The sequence below is a fragment of the Leuresthes tenuis genome, unplaced genomic scaffold, assembly GCF_036924035.1.
Source record: "Leuresthes tenuis unplaced genomic scaffold, fLeuTen1.0.hap1 SCAF_1, whole genome shotgun sequence".
Classification (NCBI taxonomy): Eukaryota; Metazoa; Chordata; class Actinopteri; order Atheriniformes; family Atherinopsidae; genus Leuresthes; species Leuresthes tenuis.
This window is the reverse complement of record NW_027325355.1, coordinates 5,972,139-5,991,962: the sequence shown is the minus strand read 5'-3', so window position 1 is coordinate 5,991,962 and position 19,824 is coordinate 5,972,139. Positions and strand designations below refer to the sequence as shown.

The window sequence follows — 19,824 nt, the reverse complement described above, 5'->3', positions numbered from 1 at the left end:
AAAATAGCAAATGTGCCTTTTATGGCCAGTGATTCTTACAGAGGAGCACATCAGAGTTGCTGGCCTGCAGAATTTCCTTTGTGTGGGGGTGGGGTGCTGGCAGGGACACAGCTCAAAAATTAGGCTTCTTTACACAACAATGGGAGGCAGATAGTAGTATGTTAGACTTTTTTTGGGGGGGTTCATACTTTGGGTACACTTTTGTAAACTTAAGAATGTTCAAGTTTAGTCTGAAGAAGTATTGAGTCAGTATACTTTCTAGTTCACTACAAGTACATGGTCCATAGTATACTTGCTATACTTATACTAATAACATACTTAATTAAATAAACTTCAGCTATACTACATTTTGCAAAGGGATGTCTTTAAGGTACATAAATGTAATGCAATTGGGCACACATATTATTTACTGTAAACTTTTAAACTCCAGTACTATATGATTAGTATTCTGCTAAATTAAAAGTAAGCATGAGCGAATGACTTGACATTATTCCATACTTGGATCAAGATAAACTAACTATTAGTACTTTGTGGCAGAAAGAAGTAAAATGTATGCTAAGATACAAGTGTAAGCTTTAGTATTAAAATGGAAGTGTAAGTCTTAGTATTAATGTAATGACCATGTTAATACCTTCATTTTCCTATAGTTGCAAGTATAATTTACTCATAAAATGCACTTAGTAAGGAAAAGTATGAAATTAAACAAAAGAATGGAAGAGGAAACAAGGAAACCTCAGCTGCTCTTGAAAGTGATGAAAAAGAGGTAAGCTGAATGTTATGCAACAGTTGTTCTAAGTGCCTGATTGTTTCAGCTCTCATATGAATAGGCTATTTCATTCCTCATTCATGTGGTCGGTAGTTCCAGACGACCAACAGGATGGTCTATGTGTCAGTGATACAACTGAGACAATGACTGTTATAATATCTACTGTATGAGTGTTAAAAACAACAGCTTCTAAGCCTTGAACGCCCCACGTGTGGATTTAGCATTTGAACAGCTCATTCAGAAGAAAGCTGAAATATCTTCCAAAAGCAAGTAGTCAATTACTTTCTATTCAAGCACCCAATATTGCAATGACTGAGGACAGAATACACCGTAACCGGGTACAATGAGTGTTCACACAAAGACAGTAAAGTATCTCATCTCATATAATGAAAAACAACAGCACATCGTCAGCATGCCGGCTTCATGTAACTTGTCTTTCTGTGAAAAGCAAAAAATATTGGAACTCATGAAGTAGATAGTTGCTTATGCATCACTGCAGTTTTATCCATGGATGTATATATGGAGCCACATGTGAAGAAATGTACACTTAAGTTGTTTGCAAAGGGTATTTAATTAAAAGTTTGATCTACTTTAAAATTGCGATTATCATTGTCAGAGATCACTTTAGGATCCATTCAGTCGTGTTATGTTTGTGGTTTTACAATCTTTTTAAAAATGTAGAGATGGATGTGGATGTGACACTGATGTTTTCCAGTGAGGGAAAGTGGAATAATGTTTAATGTCCTGTATTTGTGTCACTTACAGGATAGTGATGAGTCAGTCTACGGGGATGACAAAGTATTTATTAGTGGTCACATGTAAAGTATATTGCAGCGCTGGACTCGGAGTGACAGAGCTCTTGCAGGAAATCCATCAGGCCGAGCCCCGATATCAAGAAGCATTCCATATTTATATTCAGCTTTATCTCACAGAGGTTGTACTGTCCTCCTCGTGTTCTTTGGATGTGATAAATAATGTGTGTTAGTGCTGTTTTAGGCGTGTATCTAATGTACCAGACCTATCTACTCCAATAGAGATGTTTTGTCTGACCCAGTTGTTTCGTCTTGCTGTCATCCTAAGGTCTTGGACTATCTAAGGTCATCGATTGTGCAGTATGAGCAGAGTGTAAAAGTACCAGCTAGGAACACATGTTATTTAGTAAAATACAGAATATGAATACATAATGTCTAAGAACAAATGCAATTATAACAATATCCAATACTAGGATTTGCTATAGATGTATACATAGAGGGTATCCTAGGATCTGTTACAGATTAGATCTTCCCGTATATCCCCGGAAACATTTTGGATATGTGGCAGATGTGTAAACTTGTGTACTGTTGGATCTCTCTGGATATTAGGTGTTTTAGAGCAGAGTTAAGTAACAGGCAGTCACATGTTTTACCCTTAACTCGTTCGAGGCAAAAGCAATACAATACACTACTTTCAACTGCTGTGGGGTTCCTATCAATTAAATACCACAGAGGGACCCAATGTCTGTGCTTTGACATCGACCCAATGTCACGTACCAGAGAGGGATTCAGGACGGAGATGCAGGGTCGTGGTTTCAAGAGGGTTTTATTTAATAAACACAAGACAAGGTAGCGGCACTGCAGGGCGCTCTCCGGGCAGTGCGAACGAAACAGGCTATAAAACGCCTAAGCGCTCTCCTCTGTAACTACGAGGGAGGAGGAGCGCAGCTATGAAAGTTCAAAACATAAAGTCTCTCCAAAATGGGAGGAAAACCAAAAGCTATGAACTCTTAACAAAGCAAAGACGCGCTCTCAACGTGAGGCGGAATAAAACAAAGGCACACTCTTTACAAAACAGAGGTTCTATGAAAATGTAACTTTAACTTAAGGCTCTACTTTAACGGAGGCGACTATGAATGGTTACAACAAAAAATCACTCCGTAAAAATGGAGGAAAAACAAAGGCTCTGAAACTTACTGTTCAACAATAAATAAACTAAGGCTAAGGCTGTGAAATAAATTACCAAACAAGATGCACTGCAGGAGAGTCGCTCGCTGCAGGCCCGTGGAATCTGTGGAGACGAGACAAGACAAGGTGGCTGGTCGTGACGCTCAAAAGAGACAACATACTGGCGACGAGACAAGGTAAACGCAGACTATTTGAACACATGAGGGACCAGGGGGAACAGGTGGAAACACTTGGGAATCAGGGAAGACAATGAGACGCATGACACGGGAGGATAGGCAAGTTACCTGAAACGAGAGGACAAGGTTAATTTCAAAATAAAACAGGAAGTGACGAGACAAGACATGGAACAGAGAATAAACCGTGACACCCAACACGTTTAAAACACCCTGCAGTCTGCAGCATGGTGCTGCTGTGTACGATAAGGTCCTGCAGGCTCTCCAATGACAAAGCATTCTCAATCTAAAAATGGGATATGTTACTCATTTCAAGTAGAAAAAGGAATTATAAATAGAAATGGTATCAGAAAGCTGTCATGACAGAAAGTTTGAAGTGGACCAAATTGCTGGCTTTCCCAACCTTTCACATTTTCAGAGGGGTTTTATTATTTTGAAAGTGGGATTGCCTCTCCTTCTTTTTTAAACTCCCAAACTTGTGTAATGACTCCACTGCACATCTTACTGTGCCTCCTGAATCAAAGTATAATCAGATTTCGTCAGTCAGTGGATCAATGATGTTATAACTGGCTTTATTCTTAGACATTATGTATTCATATTATGTATTTTTCTAAATAAGCCATGTTCCCATTTTGTACTTTTCCACTCTGCTCATACTACGTAATGTATGTCCTTGAAAAGGCCAAGACTTTAAGAGTGCATAACGGAACTAAATAACTGGGTCAGACAAAGCTTCTCTATCGTGTCAGATAGGTCTGGTACATTAGGTAAATGCCTAAAAATACACTCACACACACACACGTTGTTTATATCATCCAAAGAACATGACAAAGATGGTGGTTGGCCTGCTCATGTCACCAATAACTGGCCAATTTTACTTGGTCGCGTGTAAATCAAACCTCTGTGAGATAAATGTGAAGAAGATAAATATGAAATATTTCTGGATATCGCGGCTCAGGATTTCCTGCGAGCGCTCTGTCACTCTGAGTCCAGCGCTGCTATACTTTACCTGTGATCACTAACAATTTAAGATTTCTCCAGCTTGTTCTTGGGCTTCTAATGAAAGAATCAGGCTAACACTGTGAATGACCACACACACAAATCGTGGCACCTAATTTAGGTCACTCTGTTATATCACTTTCCAGCAGTGCTCTGCTCACAATGACATCATCAGTCTGAATTCTTCTGGATAACAAACACACAAATATTATTCTCTCACATTAGTCTGCAGACTGTCAGCAGATCTTCCTGCAGTCTCCAGATTCATCTGATCTTCTTCTTTCACTGCTGATGTTCAAGGTGCTGACCGTGGATCTGTATGGCAAGCCATTTTAATGTTTAACAGGCAGACTGAATATGTGCTAAGGGAGACTGAGAGTCCATTTTATTTCTTGTTTTATTGAGGATATTTAAACGTTCTTAAAAATTACAATGGTGTAAAACACAGAAATAAAAGTTTATTTTAATTTAAACTGTGTGCATTATTATGATATACAGTATATGTTGACAATAATATCGTTTATTCTGCAATAATTTGTGGGACAATATATCGTCAAGCAAAACTTGTTATCGTCCCAGGCATATCCAAAACTACATTTATTTTTAGGACAAACGTCACTTTTGCCATTCATGTGTATGGGGTTTGTCATTACAGATATCTACAATTCAGTTGCAGATATCCGCTATGTGAACTACGGATATCTGTAAGTGAATTAGGACAAGTCATAATTCCAGTTACAGATATCTTCCAGTTTCTACAAAGATAGCTCATATACACAGTTCTGTTGGAATGTTTCTGTACAGTCATCATGGACATTCATGTCATTTCCATTTAGTCATTTAGCAGATGCTTTGATCCAAAGTGACTCACAGGTGAGGAAACAACATCCCAGTGCAGTCAGGCATACCTTTCATTTCCCTGTATTTGTGTCCATCCTCCAGACTCCTGTGGATCCTTTTTACCTCACGCTAAAAAAGCCAATATCACAGACGGAGAAAAGTTAGATCATGAGAGAGAAAAAACTCTTGAAACTTTCTGTGAACAAAGCAAGGAGGTCAATAAATAAGTCTACACCTCATTACCATGGTTAATATTTATGTCTGAATACTTTTTTTGTTTGCATCTGTGTGGTTGTGGACATATTTGATCTAAGGGAACTTCAGATTGAAACCTCGCCAGTGAAGAACTGAATGTAGCACAACGTGTTGGTGTAAAAGACCACTCTGATGCTTAGAAGTCCATACTCCCACCAACTAGTTTAAAACGGAATAATCCTTTCAGATGAGAGATGAAACGTCTTCAAGAAGAAGAAGTTGCCCTTATTCAGGCTCTTACCCACAAAGTGTCACAGTGAGGAGCCCCCTTTCCAATCAGTAAACCTTCTTCTAAAAAAGTAGCCCTGAACAGCTGCCTCCAGCTCCTCTGAGGGACACACCTGCTGAACTGGTCATTGACATTAAAATAAAAAGGCTGCAGACAGACCAAAACTCCTGCATTGGAGATGAACCCTCTGTGTAATGCTTCTCACAGTTCATGAAAGAATATTATAAAATAACAATGATTTTAACCATCTGTAATTATACTGGGGCAGCTGCTTATCTGAAGTGTTGCATATGTCACTGTGATCTATGTTATTAATGTCCAAAGACATGTGAGCTGTGTTTAGATTTAGCCAAAAGCTGAAGTGGAGAAGATCTTGGAATAAAAAAAAGTGGAAAGGATGGTGCACAGTTTTTACAGTAATGAATGACACACAGTGGTTCCAACGGTGCCCTGGAGCTGTTCACATCTGGTCTTAACGTGATGATCAGAAAAGTGAACTAAGTACATCTGTGAACACATTCAACAACGATTCAGCAGCTCCTTTCTCCACCTCTCGGCCAAACTCGGTAGTTGTTGTGATGAGAGATTTCAACTCGTGTAACCTCTCCCAGGAACTGACGAGCTCCAAACAGCTGGTGACATGCACCATGCAGGACAGCAACACACTGGACCACTTCTACTCCACCATAAAACCCTCATACCGCTCCATCCCCCCCGCTGCCCTTGGACACTCCGACCACTGCATCATACAGATGGTCCCCACATACAGGCAGCAACTGAGAAGGGCCAAACCATCCAGGACTACAGTAAGGAGGTTGACTCCAGAGGCAAGGGACAGGCTTCAGGACTGCATGGAGTCTACTGACTGGGAGTCACTGAGGGGCCCTGAGGATGACAACGGCAGCTTTTCTGACACTGTATGTTCCTGCATCAGCTTCTGTGAGCAGGTCTGCCTCCCAACCAAAACCATCACAAGGTACAATAACCAAAAGCCCTGGTTCTCCAAGCAGCTCAGAGAGCTCAGGCGCCGGAAAGAGCAGGCGTACAGAGAGGGTGACATGGACACATTCAGGCTGGCCAGACAGGGCCTCAAGAAGAAAGAGGACTATAGAGCCAGACTGGAGAGTGATTCAGGCACCAACGACCCTGGTTGGTAGAAGCCCTGTGGTCACCCCCTCCCCCAGACTAGCTGACGATCTCAACACCTTCTACACCAGGTTTGAGAGACCCCCTGCTGCTTTATTGTCTCCAATCACCCCCCCCCCCTTCTCTCTCTCTCTCTCTCACAGGCACTGAGAGCTCACCGCCACCCATTTCTCATCCCCTTATCACATATGTGTATGATGAAATAGTTTTTAACGTATTCTGTGTGTAAATTCTCCCAGAAAGGTAGCATCATATGATATGGCAGGTTGTGTGTGTTTTTCTGTCACTTTACTCAAAGAAAGTTAATGCCTTAGCATGCAGGAGGTGTTGTTATTGTACCCCAACTCCTTGGAACACAGTAAACACCTCACCTATGAATACATTAAGAAACAGTGAAAATACAGTTCTTGATCAGCAAACCTAATGCATCTGAAATATGTTAGATTAAGCTTTACCTTAATAGGACATATCAAATCAAACACGGGGGAAATCTTCCTCTTCCTAGCTGGCTCCATCCTCTTACCTATCCTTCTCTCCTCATTCTCCCTAATCTCAAAACTATCTCTCTCTCACTTAATTCCCCAAACTATCTCCAAATTACATTAACGCTATCCAAACTCGAGTATCCAAACTATCAAAACTCAAAAAGTGAACTGACTGCAACTCTCCATAAAAAAATGGAGACTGAGGGGTTTCTACGCTTGGCATATAAATCTGACAAAATCTGAAGCGTTTACGGAAACAGTCACGTGGTTGGGACGGGTAGGGAGGTTGTGGACGTCATCATTTTCGGCTCCTCCCCTAAATTAAGTAAACCGTCTCCTCCATTACTCCAAACACGCTTCGAAGCCTCAGCACATTTCGGAACATCACTACAGGAAGCTGCATGCAGGTGAGTCCAGAAAAGAATACATGTAGCGGTCAAACATTTGCAGAAATGTCTTCAAAGTGCTTTGTGTCATTGGTTTGATTCCTGCAGCTGGACACGGGCAGTCAGAACATGTACTAAAGAGTAAAAAAGTTCAAATGACCTGGCTGCTATTCACAGTTAGCATGTCCTGCTAATGCTAATGCTAATGCTCTGCTAACCGTTGTACCCAAAGCAGAAACCAGAAACACAACTATAGATGTACACACTATGCCATATTTCATGATTATATCTTAAAATGGGATTGAATTGTGGTCAATATAAATTGAATTACAATTACTTCAATTACATTAAGAGTTAGTTGTTTGAAGAGGAGTCATAGCATTATAATATAGATTTGTCAGTGATCCAGGAAAGTATCACAGGAGCAGTAGAAATATACAGTTCAGTATCAGTGTCTGATTTCTCAGATTTACACTCAGAAGCCCATTAAAAGACAGTCTGACTGTTTCCTTTACATATCCAATATTTTCTTTTATCCACGTATCAAAAAGGACTGACCGCATGATAAAAAGGTTGTACATGTCTTTACTCATAAAGTCCACCTGCCCACATCTGGAGTTAAAATGGAGCTAAAATGATCTTTATTAAGGATCTGTGAAACTTTTAGGAGCTGATACTCTGATCTGACCACAACACAAGATCACTTTTTACTCTTTAACTGGACACATAAGTTTACCAGCTAAGATCATTTCAGAATCAAATAAAGGAGACCGTAGGTTATTTGTGCTGAAAAACCAAATAACCTGGTTGTTTTAAGGGTCTGAGAGTTTCTTTAATCTCAAAGTTTAGGTTTCACTAAAGCAGCTTTCTTGAATGAATCACTGGACGAGCACTTCTGATGCCAGAAAAACACTCCTTTATATTTAAATGACAGCCTCAGAATGGTCCACTTCTTGTTGTTCTTCAGACTGTCTCAGATCAGTCAGACAGCTCCTGCTAACGTGTTGTTCGCCACACAGAACTAGATCATTCCCCCACTGAACCATCACATCTTCTCAGTTTCAAGCCTCAGTCCAGACTGAAGCTCCCTGAGTGCTGAACCGTGGGCTTCAGAGTTTAACCTGTGACAAATCTCAGATTACTCTGTTACTTTTCTGGATCCATGACAGCTTCTGGAAATGAGAACAAATTTAGAAACAGAGAAAATCGGAACTTCAGGCTTTGGGATGATATTGGGACCCTTTCCTCAAACAGTATCCTTGTCTTAATGTAGTAAAATGATTTAAGTTGATCGTGTTACACTGACTCAGATGAGATATTTCACACAGTGAGATTCGTTCTACAGAGTATATTATTTTTTTTTTTTTTAATTTGATCAAAAAGCTCCAAATATTTTGAACTGTGACCTTAGTGGGTCTTTAAAGAACCATTTAAAATTTCTCAGGGCTTTAAATAAAAACCACGGTAGTAAGTTTAATGAAATGTGACTTAGATGGTTAAAAACTGTCCAGAAAGGTTTTCAGGAGAGGAAGTAAAAAAGAAAAAGTGGGTGTGCTTTAACATGCTGCATGCATGGATCTTATTGTATGTACTGACAGTTTCAGACAGAGTCCATCAGTTGGAGGACCAGGACCAGAATGGAGCGGCAGAACCAGGATCCAAACACCTCCACTAAGAACAGAGCCAGCTCATCGTCTGGTTCCACCGGGCTACAGGTCAGTGTGGAGGACATTAAAGACACGAGGACAAGTGTCAAGGCTCCTTGTATCGTCCGCTTGTTCTGCTTTTACTTCAAGTGTGGAAATAGTGTTTCTTGGTTTAATCTCCTCTCTCTGATACAGATGTGCTTAGACTGAAAATATGCTGCAGGCTGATTGATCTGCTGGAAGAAACTCAGTGGCTAGATTGTTGTGGTGGGACATTTTCTGTCAGTCTTCAGATTTGAGAGGTTCAGGAGCTAATATTCATTATTTGTGTTTAAAGTCTCTGGATTACATGAATTAAACCTGGTGGTGGTAATACTTCTGGGTCTTTAATGGTTAGATGACAGGTTTGTAGATCTCTCTACCTCAGGGTAAAGAGTTGTTTTAGAGAGAAACTAAGGTTAACCTAAAACTGTGTTTCCCTGATAATTGTTGAGCTCAGTGGCTGCAGACCTCTGGGTTGTAAGTTGGAACAAATGGTTAGTGTCAAGAATGTCATGTATTACCACCACTGTTACTTTTATTCATTTAAACCACTGGTCATCAACCTTTTTCAGTCCAACCTCTACATGGTGTTTAATTGAACAACTTGGACAAGACTGTGCTTCCTTCTATCATTTAGAAATATTGTAGCACAAGTTCCTTTTCAGAATTTCATCATGACAAAAAATAATTAGTGAAAGAGCAAAAAGCAAGAGTTTACTGTTTAAAAACCTGAACGTGTGCAGAACACATCAGAGCACAATGCTGACAGCTGAGGGCACTTATAAACACACTCTCAGCATTCATGTTTGATCTGAGATATTGAGACCTGTAGCTCGGTCTATACACATCCAGTTAGAATATGTTGGTTAGCTTAGAGAAATCTTTTGTGTGAACTTCAAAAGGATCTAAGTCTTTATTCTTCTCTGTCATTGCAGAAACATATAGCCCACGAGGGATCCAGATGTCACTCCTGTAAGCACTGTGGGAAAGTTTTCAAAAGATCATCACATCTGAGGTATCATCAGAGGCTTCACACTGGAAAGAAACCATATAGCTGTGGTCAGTGTGGGGCAGCTTTCACTCAATCATCTAGTCTAAAGACACATCAACGTATTCACACTGGAGAGAAACCATATAGCTGTGGTCAGTGTGGAGCAGCTTTCACTCGATCATCTAGTCTAAAGACACATCAACGTATTCACACAGGAGAGAAAGCATACAGCTGTGTTCAGTGTGGAACAGCTTTCACGACATCTTCCGATCTTAAGAAACACCAACGTATTCACACAGGAGAGAAACCATACAGCTGTGGTCAGTGTGGAGCAGCTTTCACTACATCTTCCAATCTTAAGCAACACCAACCTGTTCACACAGGAGATAAACCATACAGCTGTGGTCAGTGTGGAGCAGCTTTCACTCAATCATCTAGTTTAAAGACACATCAACGTATTCACACAGGAGAGAAAACATATAGCTGTGGTCAGTGTGGGGCAGCTTTCACTCAATCATCTAGTCTAAAGAAACACCAACATATTCACACAGGAGAGAAACCATACAGCTGTGATCAGTGTGGAGCAGCTTTCACTCAATCATCTAGTCTAAAGAAACACCAACATATTCACACAGGAGAGAAACCATACAGCTGTATTCAGTGTGGAGCAGCTTTCACTACATCTTCCGATTTGAAGAAACACCAACGTATTCACACAGGAGAGAAAACATACAGCTGTGATCAGTGTGGAGCAGCTTTCACTCAATCATCTACTCTAAAGATACATCAACGTATTCACACAGGAGAGAAACCATACAGCTGTGGTCAGTGTGGAGCAGCTTTCACTACATCTTCCAGTCTTAAGCAACACCAACGTGTTCACACAGGAGAGAAAACATACTGCTGTGGTCAGTGTGGGACAGCTTTCGCTCAATTGTCTAGTCTAAAGAAACACCAACATATTCACACAGGAGAGAAACCATACAGCTGTTGTCAGTGTGGAGCAGCTTTCACTCAATCATCTAGTCTAAAGACACATCAACGTATTCACACAGGAGAGAAAGCATACGGCTGTGGTCAGTGTGGAGCAGGTTTCAATACATCTTCCAGTTTTAAGCAACACCAACGTGTTCACACAGGAGAGAAACCATACAGTTGTGATCAGTGTGGAGCAGCTTTCGCTCAATTATCTAGTCTAAAGAGACACCAACGTACTCACACAGGAGAGAAACCATACAGCTGTAGTCAGTGTGGAGCAGCTTTCACTACATCTTCCAATCTTAAGAGACACCAACGTATTCACACAGGAGAGAAACCTTATAGCTGTGGTCAGTGTGGAGCAGGTTTTGCTCAATTATCTAGTGTAAAGACACACCAACGTACTCACATTGCGGATAAATTATTGGTTTAAATCAACAATATATTTTACGGCAGATAAGAAAACATTCACCTGGGAGCAGCAACAGGAACTACCAATCAGAAGAATTTCCCTTGTTCACATGAAAAGTCTTCTTTGTGGATTACCACCTTCTCTTGTCAGGACTTTTGTTCTGAATGTTTTGTGGGTAGCACATGTTTGTAGAATCATTGGAAGTGCTTTATAATTTTTTGGGATTGTTTTAACTGTGGACAGATCTCCCACCGTTCAAGATAAATATGGCATCAGTTGTGAGTTAATAGACAGAACAATATGTGCCTTGAGGTGACATTGATTTAATTAAGCGCTATATGAATAAAACTGAATTGAATTGAATATGCAATCTGTTTGAAAGTAGATACATGTTTTATTCTATTATACTGAACATGTATGTTTTGTATAAAGTTAAAATTCACAAACATACCCACCAGCTGTGGGTATGTTTGTAAACATACATCTTTAGAAGCAATATATAATTTTAGTTTGATGTAAAGTCTAGCTTTACACTTGTTTGTATTTCATTGTTTTCATTGTTCTACAAGGTCAGATGTCAACATTTTTCATGCTTTTCATGTTCTTGCTACAGAGATATTTTTAAAAAAATGTGTGTTTGGTGCTAATCTTTCCCAAAGACTTAGACATTTTTAACGCAGTCTGAAAAAGGTTTGGAGTTGTTCCCTGTACTTTCCAGACAGCTGTTTGATTGTCATGACTAAAGCTGAAAGTTAAGGCTGTTCCAACACTAAAAGGGCACGAGGCTCAACTTCAAGCTGTGAAACTATGTCAAATGTCTCTGTTGGTGTCATGAAAATTCTCTCAAAATGAGGCTCAGAGTCGCTGGAGACAATTAATACCAAACATTTATTCTCACAGCAAGGAGTCTGCATGACATATCAAGAAGCTGACACAGAGTTGTCTGAGTTAAAATAAACAAAACAATGATACTATCGTTTTTTAGTTTCCAGTTAGTTTATTCTGTACATTTCTGTATATAACAGTGCTGAGCCTGAGTGAGATGGAGATTTCAATTTCCCAGAGGCAACCTCCCAAAGGGATTAATAAAGTCATCCATCCATCCAACGAGATCACTGGCCACACAAGGTTATGCGACATTCAGTCAAACAAGGATTAGATAAAAGTTGAAGTAAGATAGATAAGAGGACTCTCAGCACACAGTGTCTCTTGACCCTGCAGCATCTCACACGTGGTACTTGCTTTTTGTCATAGTATAACTTCATGATATTTTTTAACATTTCCTTACTGTTTATAATAGAAAAGAGGGTGTAAATTCACAGTAGATTCATATATACACATGCATTTTTTTTGTATATCTTCTACATCATTGTCATTGTTAAACAGTTTGTTATGTTGACCTCTGTTTGTTCTTGGCTCTCAGTCTCCATGAGAGATGTCCCAGGTCATTGTTGGCTTTGATCCTCACATTTATCTTTGTCCTGAGAAAGAAGAAATTCCAAAAAGTGAAACAGGGACTGCTTTTGGATTTGACACAGCTTATATCATGTCAACGTTCATTTGGGTCTGCCGTTTTTCATTTAGTTTCAGACTTGTTATTGGATTCAAATGTTGATGAGTTTCTGTGTCAGGCTCCAGTCCCCCTGAAACCATGTAAAGAAAGATGGAGAGTTTGTGGGACATTCATTCCACTTCGGTATTGAAATATTTTTGTTCCATTCAATGTAAAGTTATCCTGAGGATAACAGGCAGGATTTGAACCAGCTGTTGCACCACTGGCAAGTTATGGTCTCTGTTAAACTCACCAAGCCACCTTCCCACTTGAAGATGTTTTCGGAGTGCTTTTTAATTTGTATTTTTAGTGTTGGAGCTGAAACTTCACTGAGTCATAAGTTTTGATCCCAGAACATCTGACATTTAAAACATTCACCAAACAGTCTGAGCTATTCCACTGAACCCTTTGCTCTGACTGTTGCACAGGCAGCAGTTTCATAATGAATCAGTCGGGGTGTTGAAAGGAATGTTTCCATGACATCGAACTCAGAGCCGTCTCCATTAACCTCAACAGTAAATATCATCTTCCCCCGTCCACACTACCTCTGTGAAGAATGTTTGCTGCAATTCTTCATTCACCATCCTGTCTCCTGTGTTACTAAGAACAGCAAAGTAAAGTAAGTTACTAAGTAAAGTAAGTAAAAAGATCTGGTTTGTGTCCAATGAGTGTGATCCTGACCGCATCAAAACCAGTCAAACGTCTGCTTAGTTCAGGTTAAATTGAAGGTTTAGCCAGTGGTGTTATTTATTTAGTCATTTACAAATCCTCTGAAAAGTAGATCATACACCAAATGAAGTTTGATTTATTCAAGCCTGCTCTTTAAAGTACAGAGCGATGTCACCTCCCAAACCCAACCCTGTCCCTGGTTCTGAAGGAGAGGAGGATGTTAGCAACGACTACAGGCAATGTGAACTTGTCAAAAGTTTAAAACTGTATGTTTTTCCTTTGACTAAATATTAGGTCAAAGGTTAAGAAAATTGAGCATGCGCGGTCAAACGCAGTTTTAATTGCTATTAGCTTGCTGTGGTTTGACAGGGGAGCAAATAATTAACAACTGGCATGGAAAACTCATTTCGTGAGTTATTTTTTTACTACTTGAATCCATCTTCTCAGTATCTAGAAATACTATCAATCGTACAACTCGCATAACAATTGCCAAGATATATTTTTTGTGTTTAATGCAGCAGGACGATTGTATATCGCCCAGTTAGCAAGCTAGCATGCTAACGTGAAACTCTTTCTGACTTTATTGGCTAACTGCGCATGTCTTAATTTATGTAACAGTTGTCGTGAGTGGTGACGTTGGTGGAGTCTTACGTCTGTTATCTTTTATTTTTACTAAATTATTAAATATTGTACTACGCTGAATTTCACATCCAGCTCGGTTGTTGAGAGAAGGGGCAATTTCACTTTTTATAGACATAATATAAAAATATATATATTTGTCTGAACTAGAATTGAGTACCCTTCAGTTAATGATTTGTAAATACTTTAGCTACATTTAGCTATGACTTAATCACAACATTGTGTATTTAGTGTTTATTTTAGGACCCTGTTTTATGGCTCATTGTCTATTGGTTGAATCCTGCAGTTACCTCTGTTCTCCACCAGGGGCCGATAGAGCTCTATAAGTTGTTTTACAACCTAACAAACAGCTCAGTGACTTTCACTTGATCATTTTCATGTCTAATCTGTTCACAGATTATAAGTAAAACATGGTTTTAAGCCCCAGCTTTCACTCGGCATCAAGTCTGTTTGAGCCTCCTATTAGCTGGCTGGTAACGTAGTTGTGGGTGAAAGAGGTTACCAGTGTTAACAAACAACAAAGTTTACTCTACAAACCGGCAAACTGCCATTTGGTTGATATTTGGAAGCTAAGTTTGTCAACTGTTAATTATAACTGTTCCCAATGGAAAAGTGCTGAAGCTTTTAGTAAAGTCTGTGATTAGCATTTAGAATATTAGTGATGTCATGATGTTGTATCCAGCTGTGTGCCAGCCCACCTTACATCTGTTTGCTTTTCTGTTACTTTTCCTGCTCACATATACCTGTGTTTCCCAAATATATTAGGCAACCTATTCACAATACCAACATGATTTTTTGAACACCTTCTTTTCCTGCTCTTTTACCGGCAGATGTTACAGCTGACTTTACTGCAGCTTCTCCAGTGAGTAACCAAGAGAACAAGGAGCAGCTGACAAGGACACAAATGTGAGTTAGACAAAAAAATCACAAGCAGGTTATTATGTAATGATGTGTAATGTAAAGATAAATATAACTGTACACATAGATGTAGCAGTCAAATCCCATAATTTCATGTTTCTGGAGTCAGACACCAGTGCAGCCCATTAAAAATTAGATTCTGACTTTGTAACGTCCCTTTATGTCCCTCCAGTCTCTCTCCATGCTGAATATATAAACATACAGACAGTAAACAGTTTAGAAGGTGCAGCACTTAGCTGTGATTTCTGTGCAGAGTTATAACTGTTATGGCTCAGATGTTTGTTACACGGTTGAATCCTGCAGGTATTTCTGTTCTCCACTAGAAATGGACTGAGCTGATTTATTTATTTATTTATTTGTAGCACGAGTTTCTTGTTTACTTTGAATTCCAGCCTGACAAACAGATAAATGACTTATTTATTGATGCTTTACACATGTGAAGATAAACATTCACTTTAAAGGTTATTAGGAACACCTTGTAGTGGTTCTTAAGTGTGTCGTGTACTTTTCAGCAAATAAAACCAAAAATCCCATAAGTCACCCAGTGCAGTTCCCACCCCAGAACAATAGGTGGCAGTGTGAACATTATCACGCTCCATACTGAGTCAGTTTCATGGCGCCACAAACAAACAAAGAAAGAGGAAGCGCTAACTCTGTTAGCAGAAAAGAACCTGTGATCTGTGTGTTTTTATTCTTTTTTCTGGATGTCAGGTGTGTATTAAACAGTTTCCGGATGCTGTTTAAGTGAGATTTGGTTCACTTGAACTCCATGTTGGACCGTTGGTGGCTGCAGGGGGACAGATGGATGAAATAAGGGATTTCCTTCAGTGGTTCTCAAACTTTTTCGTTCATTCCCCACTTTGGACAAGCGGGACTTTTCAAGCCCCACCTGGCCCCATCGTCCCAACACAATGCCAGTGAAATACACCAAGCTTAACATTTTCAAGTAACATCATGCTGTATCTAAATTCTAACTCAATAACATCAAGACAAGATTGACAAGACAGGTGAGCAAGTGAACACAGCAAAGCTACAAGCTTAAAATGTTTCAATTTATTAAAGTAACATCAAGTAACATCCTGTTGTATCTAAATTCTAACAACATCAAATAACCGCAAGTTCAAAAATAAAGAAAAAAAGTGCAGCTGTGTCATAAGTTGCAACAAGTTAAAAAATAGAGAAAATAAAAGTGCCACTTTGCAATCTGTTAAAAAAAAAGAAGAGAAATACATTTGGTGAACAGGTGAACATATGATTGTTATCCCTGCATTAGTGGCTGCAGTGAGCCTGTTTTGCATTGCACATCTTTTCAAAGCGGGGTTGCAGGCTTGATACCGCCACTCTCAAGTCATGCTCAATGTTCAGCTGAGATCTGTATTTTGTCTTCAGTGAAGCAACAGCTGAACAGCCCATCTCACAGAGATATGTTGCAAAGGGAAGCAGAATGCACGCAGCTCTCTGCCCGATGAGTGGATACTCCCTCTCCACTCCAAACCAGAATTCACTCAGTCTGAGCCTTAAACCTCAGTCTCAGGGTGGAGTCAGATGTCATCTCAATAAACTGGTCCTCCTCAGCAGAGCTAAAATCAGCAGGTGCTGCTGGCAGAATATAAATAAATGAGCTTGCTTGTCATTGCATAATAAACACAAATCTGTTTGCCAACAATCCATTCCAGTTAGTTGGTAGCAAACATCATAAATAAAATGTCAAAATACCAACCTGCTGCATTGAATGGATCCATAACCCAGGCATACTGAGCACTGTTGTTTGGGAAGTATTTTTGAAACAATCCTCTCAGGGAAGAGATGTGCTGCTTAATACATGGGATCACTGTGGTGGCTCCAGAATCAGTGGTTTCAGCAACTTCACTCAGGTTCTCAAAGACATCTATGTTTGGCTGATCGAGGCGCCTGCCCCATACCTCGAGCTTTCGGGAGAATGCTGTGACCTTGTCTGCCAGGTGAGGTAGGTGCTTGTCTTTGCCTTGAAGCTGAAGATTTAATTCATTCAGCTTGCCAAACACATCGCTGAGGTAGGCCAGTTTAAGCAGAAATTGTTCATCACAGAACTTGCTTGCAGCCTCATACATGTGCTCCTCCTCCAAGAACATCCGAATCTCTGCCCTGAGCTCAAAGACACGCGACAGCACTTTACCCCGGGAGAGCCACCTTGCTTCACTGTGAAACAGCACAGATGTGTGATCAGCTCCCATTTCCTCACAAAGTGCGGAGAACAGTCGCGCTTTCAGGGGTCGGATTTTGATCAAATTCACCACGCTCACAACTTCTGTCAAAACCTCATTTAGTTCAGGGCTGAGCTGTCTTGACGCGAGCGCTTCCCTGTGAATAACACAGTGCGTCCAGTGTGCATCTGGCGCAACCCTCTTTATTAGCGCCTGCAGCCCGTTTCTTGACCCTGCCATTGTCTGTGCGCCATCAGAGCAAAAGCCCACACAGTTTTCCCATTTAAGATGGTGTTCTTTGAGGTAACTGTCCATGATCTTAAACAGCTCATCAGCTGTGGCTCTATTTTTTTATGTATTTGCAAAAGAGCAACTCCTCGCACAGTGACTCGCAATTCACAAAGCGCACGTACGAGATGAACAGGCAGTCTTTATTGCTGTCAGTAGCTTCGTCCACTTGTAATGCAAAACGACTTTCTTTTAATTTTTCTATGAGTTGTTCCTCAAGATCACTTGAAATGTCCCCTATACGTCTCGCAATTGTCGTTTGACAGTGGGACAGCTTTTAATTTAGCTGCGCTTGTCTCGTCAAGCATAACTGACACCATGTCTAAAGCAGCGGGGAGAATGAGCTGCTCAGCAATTGTGTGTGTTTTTTTGCATTGTGCAATTCTGTATGCAACTCTATATGAAGCCATCTGTGCTTTACCGTTTACTGATGCAGCTTTTATCATGCGATTCTCCTGTTGACGGTATTCTGCCAGTTTTCTTTGAAAGAAATCAATGGACTTATTGACGTGACTGGGGTGTGTGGTCTCTAGGTGTCTTCTTAATTTGTTGGGTCTCATGCTGTCTGCTGCTAGCGGTTTAAGACACAGAACACACATGGGTCTCTCCTCTGCCCCCACCGCCGTTGCCGTGAATCCAAGAGCAAGATACCCTCCATCATATTTCCTTTTTGGTTGGCTTTTTGGTTGATGAGGCCCGTCTGGTTTGTGTCTCTCTGCTGGCGCTGGTTCGACAACTTTTGTGGTCCGTGTCACAAATTTATCCATGTTGTTATTGCCTCCGCTCGTCTGCTACCCATCGGCGCGAAAGTTTCCCTCCCACAAACGGCTTCTGTCCAATCCTACGTTAGCAACCGTAACTATGCACAAGAGTCCAGTCAAGCTTTCGGCAAATGTTGAGTTCCTTTCGTTTGAACTTCGCCAACATTTAATCTGGTGAATGTATCTTTCAAAAAGCTTATTGTAAAAAAAATGATAAAGATAGGCATAAAAGGGAAATATTTCCTCCCGTTTGGCGCGCCCCACCTGTCACGTCTCTATTCCCCACCAGTAGGGCGCGCCCCACACTTTGAGAACCGCGGAGTTAGCCTGTTGTGCACATAAACAGCACTGCATTATGGGAAATAAGAAGTATGTTTTAAAAATGTTAAATGTTACATTATTTCACTCTTTTTTTTTAACAAACCTGCTTCCTCTGTACATATATGTAGAATCCCAGCCTCTGTAACCTCTGGTGTAGTTAGCTTATAGACTGTTAGCACCGTCAGTGTGCTCAGTATGTGTGTGAGTGAGTCCCCCCTCAGTGAGCTAAACAACTCATACTTACTTGGCAGGGGAGATACCATGATCAAGAAGATGGTTCTACCAAGGTGAGGATCAGCCATTGCACTGAGGCTGTTCTGACCTTTGTGAATTCCCCAAATGTGGGAATGTCAACTGCTTAATTTGTGGTAGTGGGGGACTGCGTTTGCGCTCTCCCCTGATAAACTTGTTCAAAGAAAAATATAAATTCTGAGAGCTTAAGGTAGAAACAGTTACATGGAACAGTTTTTCACATCAGTTTACATCGGTTCAATCTTGATTCTTTACTTGTTTTATTTTGTTCACAACAGATATTAATTGTTGGGGAGACTGGAGCAGGGAAAAGCTCCAGTGGAAACAGCATCCTGGGAAGAGATGAATTCACTGCGGAGATCAGTCCGTCCTCGGGTAACACAGAAGCTCCACTCTGCTTTGGGATTTTAGCTTTTAACTGCAGAACTGTTCATATACAAGCTGAACCAGAGGAAAGTGGAGTTGAAAGATGAGACTATTGTGCAAATTAGTTGTTCACGTATGTTTTTAAAATGTGTTCAACTGTCGACAGCCGGCTTTATCACTTTATGTTTATGCATTTAGCTTTTATCCAAAGCAACTTACAAATGAGGATATAACGATGCAGCTAACAGCAAAGCTAACAATAAGCTACATAGAAGGAACACCATTAGCCAGGCTCTGTCAGAGGTGACAGTGTAGAAATGGAGTGCAGGCATAGAGGGAAGCACAGTTTAAGTGGCAGATTAAATTTATACACCTGAACAGGGACTTGTGGATCCTCAAATTAGACGTCTGATGCTCTGCCGACTGAGCTGAAGCAGGGGAGCAATAGTCTGTATTTGAGGCGAAAGAAGAGGGAAAAGGGGGAAGAAGAAAAATGAAGGAAAAGAAGACATTTTGAGAAAATGAGTGGAAAAAAATGGAAGGAACTTGTAGTTATTTGTGTTTCTGCTGTCCATTTCAAGTAAAAG

At 40.4% G+C, this 19,824-nt stretch overlaps 2 protein-coding genes and 1 non-coding gene across 3 annotated transcripts in view; 2 read left to right on the top strand and 1 right to left on the bottom strand.

The window, feature by feature from the left end:
* LOC140294689 (uncharacterized) overlaps positions 1-14,517 on the top strand; it is a 40,117-nt gene extending 25,600 nt beyond the window's left edge. Inside the window, exons 3-5 of the mRNA XM_072379607.1 lie at positions 9,869-10,978; positions 11,093-11,226; positions 14,435-14,517. Of these exons, the coding sequence (XP_072235708.1) occupies positions 9,869-10,978; positions 11,093-11,226; positions 14,435-14,517 (1,327 nt within the window). The remainder of the gene's footprint in view (positions 1-9,868; positions 10,979-11,092; positions 11,227-14,434) is intronic.
* Positions 1-19,824, bottom strand: part of LOC140296301 (uncharacterized) — a 173,703-nt gene that overhangs the window by 60,125 nt on the left and 93,754 nt on the right. The window lies entirely within an intron of this gene.
* Positions 18,856-19,019, top strand: LOC140297493 (U1 spliceosomal RNA). Its single transcript, XR_011913223.1, has one exon. It is a non-coding gene; the product is annotated as a U1 spliceosomal RNA (small nuclear RNA).